This window comes from Diabrotica undecimpunctata, chromosome 4 (genome assembly GCF_040954645.1).
Source record: "Diabrotica undecimpunctata isolate CICGRU chromosome 4, icDiaUnde3, whole genome shotgun sequence".
NCBI classification, from domain to species: Eukaryota; Metazoa; Arthropoda; class Insecta; order Coleoptera; family Chrysomelidae; genus Diabrotica; species Diabrotica undecimpunctata.
Window position 1 is genome coordinate 140,500,597 of NC_092806.1, and position 17,214 is coordinate 140,517,810.

General features: G+C 32.2%; 1 protein-coding gene across 1 annotated transcript in view; it reads right to left on the reverse strand.

The window, feature by feature from the left end:
• Positions 1-2,508: 2,508 nt before the first annotated feature.
• LOC140440121 (UDP-glucosyltransferase 2-like) overlaps positions 2,509-17,214 on the reverse strand; it is a 30,376-nt gene continuing 15,670 nt past the window's right edge. The window contains exons 2-5 of the mRNA XM_072530407.1: positions 16,498-16,929; positions 12,244-12,606; positions 7,726-7,945; positions 2,509-2,797 (exon numbers count right to left, since the gene is read on the reverse strand). Coding sequence (XP_072386508.1) covers positions 2,518-2,797; positions 7,726-7,945; positions 12,244-12,606; positions 16,498-16,929 — 1,295 coding nt within the window. The 3' untranslated portion in view covers positions 2,509-2,517. The remainder of the gene's footprint in view (positions 2,798-7,725; positions 7,946-12,243; positions 12,607-16,497; positions 16,930-17,214) is intronic.

The window sequence follows — 17,214 nt, forward strand, 5'->3', positions numbered from 1 at the left end:
ATCTGCTGGTCCATTCAAAGTAACATTATTCATAAACTCCTTAAATTCAGTAGTATCCGTTGCTAAAAAATATATCTCAAGGCTCTTATTTGTATCGTCATTTTTTCTTTGTTCTTTGCATTTATTTTCTTTTGGAGAATATTCAGACCTTGGTGAAGGATTTTCAGGCAAGAGAGTAGCAGATTTACTTGTCTCAGATAAGTTATCGTAAGCACATTCTATGTTACTAGTTGGTTCTGAGAAACAAAATAATGTAGATGAGTCAAAAACGTAATCGGTGTCGATATAATCATTATCATACGGGTATATTGTTGTATTGGACTATCTCAGATATACTTATCTCGAATAATTTGATAATTAAATCTATAAATGGAATAAATCTTACCGATTTTTTATCACAGTCTTTGTTTCGTCAACATATATTGTTATACAGTGTGGCGCACCGAAAACGAAACAGAAGCATTTACTGGCAGATGATTCCTTTTTTGAAAAAACGCTCGGACCCGTCGATTTTGTTTTCGAGGGGGACACAAAATTGGCATAAAATCACTTTAACATTTGCAGCCCCTTAAGCGGGGGTGGCATCATCCCTAAAATCTTAAATAAAAAGGGGGGTCGAATGATCCATTATTTGAAAGGTCTTTCAACTCCCTTTATAATGATGTAAAATTCATGTATTCAATTCAGTAGTTTTGGAGATTTATTGATTTAAAGTTTAAAGTAGACTTTAATAGGTACATCAAATTAATTTGTACTTCTTTCAGAAGAAATTTGAGTAAAAGCATTTTCTTGATAAGTAAATGCTTTTATTTACTACGCCCATGGTTTATTAATAATAAAAATAGCAATTGAAGTGTCCTTTGTGAAAAAAAAAATGTTGTTTCTTGAAGAAAGATAAGTAGAGAATGCCACGTACTTATTTTAAATAGGAAATAGTACATTAGTTTGCGATTGATTTGACCAATCTTTGTTGTTAAAATATCATTTATTGCTTTATACATAAATTAACCATGGTATATTCCAAGGTAGAAAGGGTTGAAATTATTGAAATATTTTCGGAAATAATCAGTGCGCTAATAGAACAGCACAAATTTTTAATGAGCGACATGAGAACAATAATGTGCACCGAAAATATGTTCTAGAACTTGTAGCTAAATTTCGGGAAACTGGATCAGTCGCCAATAAAAAACGTAATATTGAAAATCCTATAAGGAACGAAGCAACAGAAGTGGGGGTTTTAGGGCAAGTTATTGTAGATCCTACATTAAGTACCCGCAAATTGCAAACTTCGTGTGGTGCTAGTCGACGTACTATCCAACGGATTCTAAAGGCCCATAATTTTCATTCGTATAAAATTCACCTTGTACAAGAACTTAATGAAGACGATTTTGATAAACGATTAGAATTTTGTGAAGTTATGAGTGAACGAATTACAAACGATGAACAATTTTTATTTAACATTTGTTTTTCCGATGAATGTTCTTTTTTTTTAAATGGCGAAGTAAATCGTCATAATTGTCGATATTGGTCGGACTCTAATCCCAGAATTTACCATGAGGTACACACACAGCAGCCACAAAAATTAAATGTTTGGGCTGGCATTTTTGGCGACCATTTGGTTGGTCCTTTTTTCTTACCTGGAAATTTGACTGGTGAAATGTATTTGGAATTACTGCAAAATGCCATAGATCCTGCGCTAACAGATATAATTGAAAATCAGAATGATGGTCGATACGTTGAGAATATGTTGATGTTCCAACAGGATGGTGCCCCACCACATTACGCATTAAGAGTTCGGCATTATTTAGATCAAACCTTTCCAGGTCAATGGATTGGTAGAAGAGGTGCCGTTGAATGGCCCCCAAGATCGCCAGATTGATCACCTTTGGATTTCTTTTTGTGGGGTTACTTAAAAAGCAAAATCTATGCTACTCAGCCAACATCCTTAGAAGATTTACGACAAAGAATTGTGAATGAGTGCCATCAAATTACTCCTCAAATATTGCAAAATGTCCGGCAACGTTTTCAGCAAAATCTTTATTATTGCATGGAAAGTAATGGTGGTCATTTTCAACATTTACTCGGCTGACAGGTCAGTTCATTCTTTATTTTTTATCAACTTTGCTGCTATGTATTGATGTCCTCTTACGATGATGTATTTAAACTTTAAATCAATAAATTTCCAAAACTACTGAATTGAAGTACATGAATTTTACATCATTGTAAATGGAGTTAAAAGACCTTTTAAATGATGGATCATTTGAACCCCCTTTCCATTTAAGATTTTAGGGATGGTGCCACCCCCGCTTAGGGGGCTGCAAATGTTAATGTGATTTTATGCCAATTTTGTTTCCCCCTCGATAACAAAATCGACAGATCCAAGCGTTTTTTTTTTAAAGAATCATCTGCCAGTAAATGCATCTGTTTCGTTTTCGGTGCGCCACCCTGTATTACTGGAGAGGTATAACTTAAAGGGGTAAGTTGTTTTTAAAACACAAGCAATATTATCTATTAGTTTTATTTTATTTTACTCTTTAGCTTTGTTTGATTTTTCATAGATACCAACAATTTTATACAGTAGCAAATCGCAAATATAATAAATATAAACGACACAGTGACAAATAAAATAATATCCAAAAGATATCTTTGGTACCAGTTAAGCTTAAGTGCGGCTGATTTTAAATGATGCGCCCCCTTGTGTCTGATTACATATTCTACCCAAAACACAGCCTGGTCTCGTTGGTTTACTGGTTGATCACGAAGAATTTGTGACCTTTCTTTAGCTCTTCTCCTATAACTACAGAAAAAAATTATATTAATACAGATTTAAGCTAACTTAAAGGTAAACTTCATAAAATATACGCTTTGGCTTTGCTTACCCATCGAAGTATTATATGACCATCATACCACGAAAAAAAGTTTGTATGAAAACGTTTGTAATTATTTGTTTCTCACATTTATTTTCTTGAGACTATTTATCATATCATTCTTGTTTTTTTACATTTCCTGCTTCATTTATATATTTTTATATTTCTTTATTCATCTTCTATATTATTTATATATTTATATTTTCCTTTAAATTGTGTATTCAATTTTGGTGTTCTGATGATTTTTTTACTCAATACTCCAGTCGGCCCGTCGAATGATCAAGAATTTCTTAAGTAATCCTTATTGCTTCTTCTCTTTGTGTAGATGTAAATCTCTGTTTTTCAACGGGCTAAGGAATCAAAATGTAAATGAAGAAGGCCGGACAGATATAGACTCTTACTGGACCAGAATAAAGGAAGACATTGAAGCAGCAGCGAAACAGAAAATAGGAACAGCAATTTGTGCCCGTAAAATCATTGGTAAGACGATGAATGCAAGAAGGCAACAAAAAAAATTAAGCATACAGAAAGATGCTTACCCGACGAAATAGAACAACTGTAGAGAATTACTAAACAAATAGGAGAGAAGAAAAGAAGATACACAAAAGAAAAAAAAACGAAACCACTTAAATAAGAAACTTAAACATATAGAAAGCCTCAACAGATAGAAATCATCATCATCATCAATGGCGCTACAACTTTTTGTGAGTCTTTGCCGCGTTTACTATTGCTTTCCATGTTTTTCGGTCCTGTGCCAGTAATTCCCATTATCGCACTCCCATTTTCCCATCTCCCATCACAGATAGAAATAATTTAAAAAATTCTATAAGATAAATAACATCAACAGCAAAGAAGTCAAGGCAACCACAAGACAATGCAGGAGTCAGAATGGCGACCTACTAACAACGAGGATAGATATATTGAATAGATGGGTGGAATACTTTAACCAGTCACTTAATATAAAGGAAGTAGAAGAAAACCTGGAACACGAAAGAAATGAGGTAAGGGGAACAGACGAGAGGGAAGAGGAACCACCAACGATTTTTGAAGTTAAAGATGCAGTTAAAAAACTAGCCAGAAACAAATCACCTTTAATAGATAATCTCCCAGCTGAACTATGACCACGATACCATAATGTCATTTATCATCATCAACCAGTATCAGTCCACTGCTGGACATAGGTCTTCCTCAGCTATTTTCATCTGTCTCTGTCATGTGCTGCTTGCATCCAGTTATTGCTAACACGCTTTAGGTCGTCAGTTCATCTGGTTGGTGGGCGTCCTCTGCTTCGTATTGCTTCTTGACTTTTTCTCCACCCTAAAATACGTTTTGTCCATCGGTTTAGTACAGTAGCAACGCGATTTTTTCGATGGCGTCTGTTGTTTTTGTTCTCCGACGTATTTCTTCGTTTGTGATTCGGTCTCTCAGAGAGACACCAACATCTGGCGATGCATAGCCCACTGAGTAACGCGAATCTTATTCACTACCTTTTTTGCGAGTATTAATATTTCTGCTCCATAAGTGAATACAAGTAACACACATTGGTCAAGGATTTTTCTGTTGGGGCATATGGGTAGATCCGATTTAAATACATAGTTCAATTTACCAACCGCTGCCCAGACTAATCCTACGCGAAGTGGAAGCTCACATGTCGGGTTGTTTGGTTGATAACCGAACATAATGGCATTACAGCAGCTTATAAAAAAAATATGTACACAGTTCCTCCCCAATCATTGCAATATTGGAATACTTTGCACCATTCACAAAAACGGAGATATCTTTGAATGCTCTAACCACAGAGGAATTATGCTTCTAAATGCAGCGTATAAAATATTTTGCACAGTACTATGTCACCGTATAACATAATATGCAGAACGGTTAGTAGGAACCATGCTGGTTTTAGATGTAGTAAATTGACAACTACTCAGATTGCAGCCCTAAAACAAATTTTATAAAAACACTGGAATATGGCATTGACACTCATTTCATATTTATAGACTACAAAGGAGCCTACGGCTCTGTAAATAGAAAAGAAATGTTCAAAGCAATGAAAGAGCTAGGAATACCAAATTAGTTGGTAAATTTAACAAAACCAACTCTTAAAAAAGTTGAATGTAGAGTAGGAATTTAGAGGGAACTGTCTGAACCTTTTAAAACAAGACAACATTTATTTGTCTCCCAAAGAAGAAAAATGCTAGGGAATGCACAGGCCACCGCACCATAAGCTTGATGTCTCACACACTTAAAATGTTTTTGAAGATAATCCATAAATGCATTTACCAAATACTTGATATGGAAATTGAAGAAACCCAATTTGGATTCCGTAGAGTAGAGTAGAGGCGTAGGTACCCGTGAAGCTCTCTGTGCATTCAACGTACTAATCCAGAGATGCTTGGAAGCGAACCAAGATATGTACGTCTCTTTCGATAAAGTCCGTCACAAAGAGCTAATGGACGTCCTCAAAGCAAAACAATTACAATGCAATGACCTTCGAATTATAACAAATCTATAATATAAACAGCAGGCACACATACGCATTAATGAACACACATCAGAAGAGTTCAAAATTAAAATAAGAGTGCGACAGGAGTGTATATTGTCACAACTACTATTCAATGCATACTCTGAAGAAATTATGAAAAGAGCTCATGAAGGAGAAACAGCAGGAATAAAGGACAATTAAACAGCAATTAACAACATTAGATATGCAGACGATACTATTATAATAGCAGACAACCTCCAAGACCTCTAAAAGCTAATGAACTAGATAGTTGAATATGGAGAAGAATATGGATTATCAATAAACATCAAGAAAACTAAATTTACGAGGATATCAAAAACCCAAAATAATGATGAAAGCCTGACAATTAACAGTAAAGCTTTAGAACAAGTTAAAAATTACAATTATCCTAGCACAATAATTAATCACACAAACGATTACTCCAAAGAAATTAAAGTTCGAATAGAGAAAGCACGAACAAACTTTAATAGAATGAGAAAGGTACTTTGTGCAAGAGAACTGAAAATAGACTTGAGAGTTAGGCTGGCAAGGTGTTATATTTTCTCGACTCTGCTTTACGGGATAGAAGCATAGACACTTAACGCGTCGACCACTAAAAAGTTGCATTTGAACTGTGGGTGTATAAAGGAATCCTGAAGATATCATGGACCGAGCATGTAACAAACAACGAAGTCATGAGAAGAGTCAACAAAAGAATAAAAATATTGGAAACCATCAAGACACGAAAGTTGCAATACCTGGAGCAGGTTATGCGTAATGAAAGATGCAATATACTTTAATTAATTATACAAGCGAAAATCCAGGACAAGAGAAGTGTTGAAAAGAGAAGAATATCATGGTTGCGTAACTTGATGGAATGGTACAGATGCACACCAATAGAACTATTGAACTATAAAGAAGAAGAACAACATGCTGCGCCAGGGAAACTCTCTCCTGTATACTGTTCAATCTGACTCTGGAAAAAGTAATACGTATGTCACAAATCACAATCATTGGTTCAATATGTAATAAATCAGTCCAAATGCTTGACTATGCTGATGATATCAATATTGTTGGTAGAACCGAAAACACTGTATGAGAGGCATATGTAAAATTAAAAGAATCAGCTACAAAAATGGGTTTAGCCACCAACAAAACGAAGTACATGAAAATAAGCACGCCACTACAAATCCTACGACCGCTTGTTATAAAAAACTACTTCATGGAAGCAGTGAATGAATTTGTATACTTGGAAGCGCTTCTTAACACTGAAAATAATACTATCGCAGAGATAAACCGCAGAATTTGCGAAAACAGATGGTATTTTTGGCTTCTCCTTAAATCCACAATTATATCAAGAAATGCAAAAATAAAACTCTACAAAATAATAATACGCCTAGTCCTTACATATGGTTCAGAGACCTGGACTCTAACAAAAAGTAATGAAAACATGTTAGAATGTTTCATAAGAAAAGTACTAAGGCGAATCAGAGAAGAAGAAGACTGAGAGCAAGGTTTCTTCATAACATCGATAAAAACATGAGAAATATGGGAATACGAGCTCGGCAGAGGAAGGCGATGGATAGAGACCACTGGAGAGAAATTCTTGAGGAGGCTAGGATCAACGCAGCAGGATTGTAAAGTCAGAATGATGATGATAATAAAAGCATCACTAGTGTTGTATTAGCTATCAGTGATCGTATCATTTCCTTAACACTGAATGAATCCCCCCTCTATTATTCATTTGGTTCAGGTATATCCTTTTATTTGAGGAAAAACCAGAAGATATTACACTTAAGATGGGATACTGGGAACATAAATATCTAGGAATTTATGAAGTCGCAGATGATAGTAAAGAAGGGATAATAACAACAAGATAATTTAAAGACTAATCGCTTTCCAAAAACTAAACTCTTTATTTTGATCCAAAAATATTAGGATGGCAACAAAAATATTTTAGTATAACAAGTATAACAGAAACCTTTACGATATATGGCACAGAATGTAAGCAAATGACAAAGAGAAATAAAAAGCTGAAAGAGCTGGAAACGTATTTTCTACAAGGGCCATATAGAGTTTACCGATTAGACCATATAAGAAATAAACTTACTAAAATACGAAGAGGAGTAAGCAGATCGCTTATTAAAATATAAAATCACACTTGCTCTGTACGATTCCGGCTTTACTGGTTTATTTATTTCAGAACATCATTTATTGTTAGTGCTCCATATTTTATATCTTATAGCTCTATCTACAATTCCCCCTTTGTGTGTAATACTTTTGTCTTATGTCTGCTCTAATTCCTAGATGTATATGTTATTTTAATTATAAAACTGGTGAATTTATATAAATACGTACCTAGTATCATTAAGAAGTATTTTAAGGGATGCTTCAAAAGTCTGCTCGTTAATATCTTCGAGATCTAATCGTATAGCAAAACCTTTTGCAACTACCTCTTCGATATTTTTAGTTTGATCCCATAAAATTGGTATTCCTAGTATTGGAACTCCAAAATATACAGCTTCAGTTGTTCCCAATAAACCGCCATGAGAAATAAAAGCCACTGTGTTTGGATGAGCTAAAATTAAAAAGAAAATTCCTATATTTAATAATATTCATATTAAGCTGTCTTCAAACATTAATTAATAAGTTTATACTTAGTATAAGTTTTTTTTGGACTTTTGCCCTATGCAAGTAACTATAAACAATGAGCCCATTTAAAAAGTTATATTATAGCTCTTCAGTCCTGGAGGCCCATGGCTTCTATTTCCTCACTATTTTTTAGCCATTTCTGTTTTTCGTCTTTTCCTCCCAGTTCCGTATTCTTAATTTTTTTACATCAGTTTTAACCTCTTCTAACTACTTCTTTTTTGCTCTTCCTCGTCAGCGCTTTCCACATGCTCCTCCTGTTAATACTTTTTTGTTTGCATATCTGTTTGTGGACATTTTAAAAACATCTTCCATTCTTCTCTTTGTGCTTTTACTTTTTGTATTATGCTTGGTTAATTGTATACCTCCATTACTTCTTTATTTGTTCTTGTTTTCCATACACCGTCATTTTCCTTTGCTCCTCCATATATCTTGCGTAATTTCCTTTTTGCTATAGTTCCAATTTCTGTGTATTATTTGTACGTAACACCCAAGTTTCACTGCCATACATAACAGAAGGTTGCATAATTATTTAGTAAATCTTGATTTTTTATTCCTTTCACTTGTGTTTTGAGCTTTCCGTAGCCAGATAATGTGATTTCTAGATATTTAAACTTCATCACTTGTTCCATCGTCTCGTTACTAGGCCAAGTATGGTGATACAAAACTGCTGAATCTACAAGGTTAACTTAAAGTATAGTGAAATGTTATAAAACAAGAAACGCGTGGTATCCAATACGTGTTCTCCGTATTGGATACCATTTCTTTCTATTGAAAACAAATATTTATTGCGATATGATATTTTTAATGCTACTAAAAATTTTGAATTTCTACTCTATTTACCTCAATATTTGTAAGATACGTATTTTACTAATTTTTTACTAATTTAATACTACATGCTTGATCTCCATTCTGTTTTAATTTTTTTATATTATTTTTTGGATTACTTTTAATAGTTGTTTGATAAGAGTGTTGTGATTTGTCTCCTTTCTAAAATAAAAGTAGCGAGCCAGACGTTGGAACTGGCTAAGACTTCAATTTAATAATCCTTCCTTAAATTTTTTAAGTCCAAATGGTAATAATAATGCTTGATAAATTTAAGGGCACTTTATTTTACGTTGCACTGTTACAAAGATATTTATTTACAAACGTATCTAACTAAAACTAAAACTTTTTATTTTTCTGCTACGTACGAATGAAAATTTACGTAGAGCGCGTGTTTTTTTACATAAACCTTGAGGTCAAGATGTACCTACTGTCCGGTACGAGGACGGGGTCGAAGAATCGATTTACGAAGAAAATGCATAATAATAAAACAATAAAACATTAATTATTGACCTTTTACAAGTTCCGAGAACAAATAAACATTATTGACCCAGTTCTAGCTCGACAAAAAACTTGATTTTTATGGCCAGTTGTGGTCGTAAAAATTATAATTTTTTATTTTAATTACTATTTAAATGGGAATAAGTCACAATTAAAGGTTAAAATACGTTTATTGACGTTTCAATTTCCACTTCGGAAATCGTTCTCAAAATACAAACATTAGTAAATTAAACAAATTTTGTTTTTTGTTACTTAGTGAAAAATTCTTCTAATAATTTAATTTTATCTGACTCATCTATATTGACAATTCAGACATACATTATACATTTTAAAGTAGACGACTTTAAAATGATATTGCCAATATTGTTGAGTTGCGTTCCTGGGACGACTTTACTTATAAGATAGTTCATTCGATTACAGGAAATCAACTTTAACTTGAAAATATCCGTCAGAAAAGATCATAACATGTAATTCGTCTTTAAAAAGACAAATACATGCCATGATGACAGTAAAATTCTCCTGTTAGTGATTCCATAGTAAATTATGAGGGAAAAACCAGGAAAAAACCTCATAATACTATCCCGACATGGTAAGTATTTGATCGTGCATTTAGTTTACCTTCAATAAACACCAAATTCCGATTTTATATGTTTGTTATATAAAAAACATAAATGATGTATTCTCTATATGTTACTGACTTACCAATACTGGTATTTTCCTTTTAATAACTTCGTCTTAAAATATGGGTAACCAGATCCTACTACATTCTGCCGAGGAATTCGCGACACAATTGATCTCATTTAGCATAATTAGAGCCGCTTCTTTGAATTTTCTCTTTTTACCATCCGTTTCTCTTAGGACTATATTTGAATCATTCCATTGAACCCTATGTTCATTATCCCATGCGTGTTTACATATTTGAGATTTATCAAATTCTCTATTTTTAATACAGGATTGATGTTCACTTATTCTAACATTTAATGGTCTTGATGTTTCACCTAAATAAAACTGATCGCATTCACAAGGTATTTTATAAATGCAATTCTTTGTCATTTCTTGTTCATTGTTAGGTTTGGTTTTGGACCAAATAGATCTCAACGTGTTTATTGTTTTGAATGTTGTTGAAATGTTGAATTTATTTCCTATCCTTTTAAGCTTTTCCGATAATCCTTTTATGTATGGTATTGTTATTTTCCTCGTATTATTCCTTGTATATGCTGTAGGATCTCGTTCTAAGTTGTTTTGTTCTATTCGATCGATTGTTGAAAATTCCTTATTTATAAACGATAAAGGATAATCATTTTTTAATAAAACAGATGTTAACAAATGTTTTTCCTCCAAGAATGAATTTTCGTTAGAACAAGTAATTTTGGCTCTATCGTATAAGGATTTAATAATTCCCTTTTTAATATTAATATTGTGATTTGATTTGAAATTTAAATATCTGTTGGTGTGTGTTGGTTTTCTATACACCGGAGTTTCGTATCCAGTATCGTTCTTAGAGATTAAAACATCCAGAAAAGGTAATGTGTTATTATATTCCTTTTCCATGGTAAATTTTATTGTCTCTTCTTTATCGTTTATATCATTTAGGAATGTGTCCAACAGCTCTAATCCATGAGGCCATATTGAGAATACATCATCTACATATCTCCACCATACTGAGGGTTTTAAATTTTGTTTAGAAATAATATTTGTTTCAAAATCTTCCATAAATATATCGGCTAATAATGGAGATAAACTAGAGCCCATTGCTAGTCCAAAACTTTGTTTATAGAATTCATTATTTAGTTGAAAGTATGTATTATCAGTACATAATGTTATTAACTCCATTAGCTGATATATTTAGTCTTGTTCTAGTTGCCAATGTATCATCACTTTCTAATTTTGTCTTGACTATATTTAAAGTCTTATCTAATGGCACATTCGTAAATAAACTATTTATGTCAAAACTTACTAAAGTATTATTTGAATTCAATTCAATATTTGATAATTTATTTAAAAAATGTTGTGTATTTTTTATAAATGTGTCATTTTTATTTGCAATTGGTTTTAAAATATTTAATAAAAATTTTGATAGTTCACTACAAGGAGAATTCATGGTACTACAAATGGGTCTAAGTGGTATATTCGTTTTATGAATTTTCGGTACTCCATAAAAATGAGGGGTCTTACTGTAATAAGGTGTAATTAATCTTCTCTGATAACTGGGTAAACAATCTTTAAACTTGAATAAAGTTCTATATATTTTGTTTTCCAAAGGCTTTGTTGGATCCTTTGTTAATTTTGTATAAGGTCCGTTTATTATTAGATCTTTAATTTTGTTTTCATATTGAATTCTATTCATTACCACAGTTGCATTTCCCTTATCTGCTGGTAGGATGATTATGGAGTCGTCATTTTTTAAAGTTCTTATTTATTAGAAGAATTTTTCACTAAGTAACAAAAAACAAAATTTGTTTAATTTACTAATGTTTGTATTTTGAGAACGATTTCCGAAGTGGAAATTGAAACGTCAATAAACGTATTTTAACCTTTAATTGTGGCTTATTCCCATTTAAATAGTAATTAATTTAAAATGCCACAAGAAAATAGCTTCAGAACAATATAATTTTTTATATTGGAAAGAAGAGAATTGGCGGTAACATAATATCGATGTGTGTTTAGATACCAAAAGAAACAATATGTTTTAGCAGGTTGTTTCTTTTGGTAAAAACGGAAAACGGATGAAAAAAACTCTTATTTTGAGTTTTATTTAAGCTGAAATGTATCTAAAATAAATAGAATACACTTTCGTGTGTTATTAATAATTGTAACAAAAATAATGAGGGATTATTGGTGATATTTTAGGACTTTAACCCAGATCTTACCTTATTGCTTATTACTATTTATAAAACTTACCTAAGATATCTTTTTGGGGCAACCAAGCTTCTATCATCACATTTTCTGGTGTCTCGAATGAAGATAAATCTACATTGCAGATCACCCTTTGTGAAAGTTTTGCAAACACTTTCAACATGTCTTTCTTTTGCCATGCATTAAAAGTGATACCTTTATTTGTACCCATAGAAAATAAGATAACTCCGTGGGGGGCAGTATCCAAAAAGTGCTTGATTTTCTTTGGTAAGGGCTCAGGAGGAGTCACGTGAAATCCTCCAATAGGAATTACGTTTTGTTGCAGAGGTATTGGATCAATGAAACTAACGTGTGAACTAATAAGTAACAAACTAGTATTGTATAAAATGCTGTTTAGATCAGGAGCACCTACAATATAGAAACAAAGGCTAAACTTGTCCAAATACAATTAATATATACTAGAATATAATATATATATATATATATATATATATATATATATATATATATATATATATATATATATACCTACACAATGTGAGTGAGATTAAAATCTCACTGTAAATGAGGATATCGGTCAAGGAGAAAAAAGCTATGAAAAATCTATTTCAATCTTTTAATAGAAAACGTTTCGTGCAGTAATTTCTGCACTTCTTCAGTGCTAATGATTATAAAGTCATATAAAGATGTCAAACAATGTCAAATGCATGGGTTTAGGTGTTAAAAATACATTTAGTAACTACAATAAAATTACAGTAAAAAACACATTAAAATTCTTCTTTAGATTTTATACAAACTTAAAAAAGTGCCAAAAATGTCACAGTATGTTGTAGAAAAACAATATAATATAATATAATACAATAATTCTATTCTATCGCTGATGTACAATATATCGAAACATGAAGCATGGAGAAAAAGTAGCTTGTTTTAATTAGAGCTTAGTGAACAATTTAAAAAAATTAAAAAATTTTTACAAAAAAAAGTTTTTTGTTGGAGACACCAAAGCAATTATAAAAAGCAAGGGCTCAACTATTACGAAGAGAAAAACAAAAAATAATATGGCTTTCTTTCTATGGAAATCAGAATTGGTACGAAAAATCAACTGATATCAAAAATACTCGTTTAGGCAGGACAGAATAGAAAAGTCAAATTTTTTTTTATAATAATATAAATCTGATTAAAAAGGAAGGTTGGAAATATAAGGTAGCGATGACCATTGACACGAAATTGTGTTGGGGAACCTAGAATTAGTGAATGTTAATGAAATGAATTGCGATATGAATTTATTTAACTGACCATGAGGTTCCTTTTGGAAAAGATTTTACATCGGATGCGAAGTGTGAAAATTGCTGAAGTTCTCAATAGTAATACCACTAGTGATTCAATTTTCGCGATAAGTCTGTCGATTTACTTCTAAACCCACGAGTCCGTAGGACGAGTGGTGTTTTCTTTAAGAAACTCAGTTGAGTTTAGAAATAAATGACAGACTTATAAGCTAAATTAAATCACGAGTGGTATTTTATTAGACTATTTCATGAACAAAGTGATAGGTCAAAAATTCAGTAGAATGAGAGGAAGGAATTTAATAATAATACATTTGATCTAGGTAACCCAAATCTACCCATTTTTTGAATAATTCACAATTAGTCATAATCATGAAATATTTATTATAACTATAAATAATTTGTTATAATTATTTTTTACCTATCACATCATAGAATATAATCATAAAAATATAATATAAAATATAATCATTTTACACAGAACATCATATATAAGATTTAGATTTTCTTGTGTTACTCGGTATATTTTCTTCAATGTTTTGGTTTATAACTTCGTTTGAAGTACCACCGAAACGACTCATTTTGACGTATACAGCTACAATAATTTTTTTGGCAAACGTCAAACTTTGCTTTGCGATCGGTATTCATGGTTACGTCGTTGAAAACACGAAGCTGATAGACCAATCAGAATTGAAAGACAGTTGGTGTTTTCGCGATAACACAAGCTGTCTTTGGTTTGTGATTGGTCAAATTATGTGAAAATTTTAAGATGAGTGAAATAGTCGTTGAAATGACTGGGATTGAGTTTAGAAGTATCAAAGTAGAACCGATGCTAGCTACTTTTTTTATAGAGGACAAAAACCGAAAATTTAGGCCATGTCTTGATCGGATTTGGGTGTGCATAAGTTAAGTTAATGAAACATAAAATTTAACTAGAAGGATTTTAAGGATTATTCAACAGCTAGGAGTGATAAATGATGCTGAGATTATCGATGTCAGTACGTATATTCATGGAGTTTTTTTCCTTAATATGTGACACATTTCTAGAAAGGATCTTATAGAAATTATTCTCAGTTCCTAGAGATTTAATATTATTAAAGTGGATTTGGTGGTTAAGAGAGATAGAGTGAGTACTGAGAACACAAGAGTTCTTGTTGCATCAGATGAACTTTAATTCTTTTAATTCTTTTAGAACTTTAATTTTTTTGTAAATAATTTAAAATACTCTTAGCCTTGTGGCAGGAAGCACCATCGTGCATAAATATTGGTTCCTCTTCTCCAGGAAACCATTCCTGCAGCTGTGGCAAAAGTCTCGTCTCGAGTACTTTTCGGTACAGCCCCCTATAATAATACCCTATGTGGTAGGCAAAATAATCGTTACAATATAAACATATTCAATATATAAGAATATTGAAAACTACGTTTCGTTATAAATAAACTACATAATATTTTTACCTGTTGCCTTTGAAATTTGCCCTTTAGTAATATCTTCTAATATAACCCCTATTTTTGTTTTATCAGAATTTTTGAATACATTAGATATTATTTCACTACTTTGTCCTGATATCACGGATCTACACTTTTTATTTTCCACGATGGTAGACATTATCCAAATCACCAGTCACTTTGCAAATACAGACACAAGAAACAAACAATTACATCTAAGCATGTACAATCGTTACCGACAAGAAGTAACGCTACTGACAGTAAGGCAGAATAAGGTTGAAAGTGTAAGTGGGCGTGTCGACGAAGTAAACTAAATGCGGTTCTTCAAATTTGGCGTCAAAGCACTGATAGTGAAAGATTTATATTAAACTTTAGGTAACATCATAAAGCAAATCAAAACTTAGCAACGTAATTATGAAGTTATCACGGCTCACAAAAAAAAACTGAAAAAATTGTTACTATTCAAAATTAACCAATCTTTCTCACTACCACCACCAGACAATCCAGAAATGACATTTTATTTGACTCCAACAAATAAGATGGTAATTTCAAAATTGGTAACATACCGAGGTACTTCCTAGTAATGTCACACAATATGACACAATGACACAATAAATAAAGTAGGCAATGCTGTACCTTTAATATTAAATTAGATATTAACATAACAGTACCAAACACACAATTTGTACTAAAAATAAACACCAACGATTCACGAAAATAACTCGTAGTAATTCATCTGAGGTTCACTACACCAATCAAATCAGGGACTTCTTCTTCTTAGGGTGCCTGTCCGTTCCGAACGTTGGCGATCATCCTGGCTATGATGACTTTGTTGGTTGCTATACAAAATAGCTGTGTTGAGGTCTTTCTATACCATGTTCTCAGGTTAGCAAGCCAGGATATTCTACTTCATCCTGGGGCCCTTTTTCCTTCAATTTTACCTTGCAAAATGCATTGAAGTAGCTCGTATCTGCCTTGATTTCTCATTATGTGTCCCAAGTACTGCAGCTTACGGCTCTTCACAATGTTGACCAAATCCGCAGTTGTGTTCATCCTCCGCAGTACTTTTTTATTGGCGACTTTGTCTGTCCATGGTATCTTCAGGATCCTTCTGTATGATCATAGCTCAAAAGCCTGAAGTTTTGATAGAATATCCGCCTTCAATGTCCACGTTTCTACTCCGTACAGAAGCACTGAGTACACATAACATTTAAAGAGTCTTATTTTTGTGTCTAGGGTGAGGTCATGGCTCTTGAACACAGAACTCATAGTCAAGAATGCACTTTTCGCGCCTTTCCGATGCGACATTTAATCTCTTGGGTATTGTCCCACGACTCATTAATTATAGTTCCCAAGTAGTTGTATTGTAAGGCACGTTCAATTCAGAGACTATGTATGTAAAATGTATATCCCGTTATATATATATATATATATATACATATACATATATATATACATATATATATATATATATATATATATATATATATATATATATATATATATATATATATATATATATATATATATATATAAAATTCCTGATGATCACTCTAGAGTTTTGTCTTACCTTTAATGTATTTCTTTAACATTTGATTTTGTATTGGAATCTCCCTATGGTGGATAAAATATTCCCCAAGTACCTGTTCATAAGTGTTTCGAAGACGCTGCCAAAAATCCATTTGTGATGCATATTCTGCTATAGTACTCGGGATAAAAGCTGGCGACCAAGGGTTGGCTACCATATAATTACTAAAAAATGTTGTCGGAGTCGGTACAAACATAATCGACGGGCAGTTAAACTTATAAGAAAATATCGCAAATGCTTCGTTTAGAAAATTTTCCTGAATTACAACGTCGAATTTTTGATCGGAGTTTAGTAAATCTTGAACTTGTCTTACTTCGAATGTGACTGAACTATAAAGTTCTCCTAAGGCTGCTACGAAGTTTAATTTTGTCCAATACGTCATTGTTCTTAGATTAGGTGTTGTTGCTAACATACCTAAAAAAATTACATTTTTAAATTTAAACGCTGCAAAAATTAACTGTTTAGATTATTAAAATTACTGGGATGCATGCAAAATGGTATATTTGAATGATTTCACAAACAAGAATTACAATTATTTCATTATAAATAAATAAACTAAATAATGTTACTTCCTTTTAGATAAACATAGTTCATAGGTCAGTTAATTAAATAAAACAGATAAACTAAACAAACTAACAACAAAAAGAATAACATTTAAAATTGAAGAAATTCTTCAACTGAAATTTGTGCAGTCAAAAA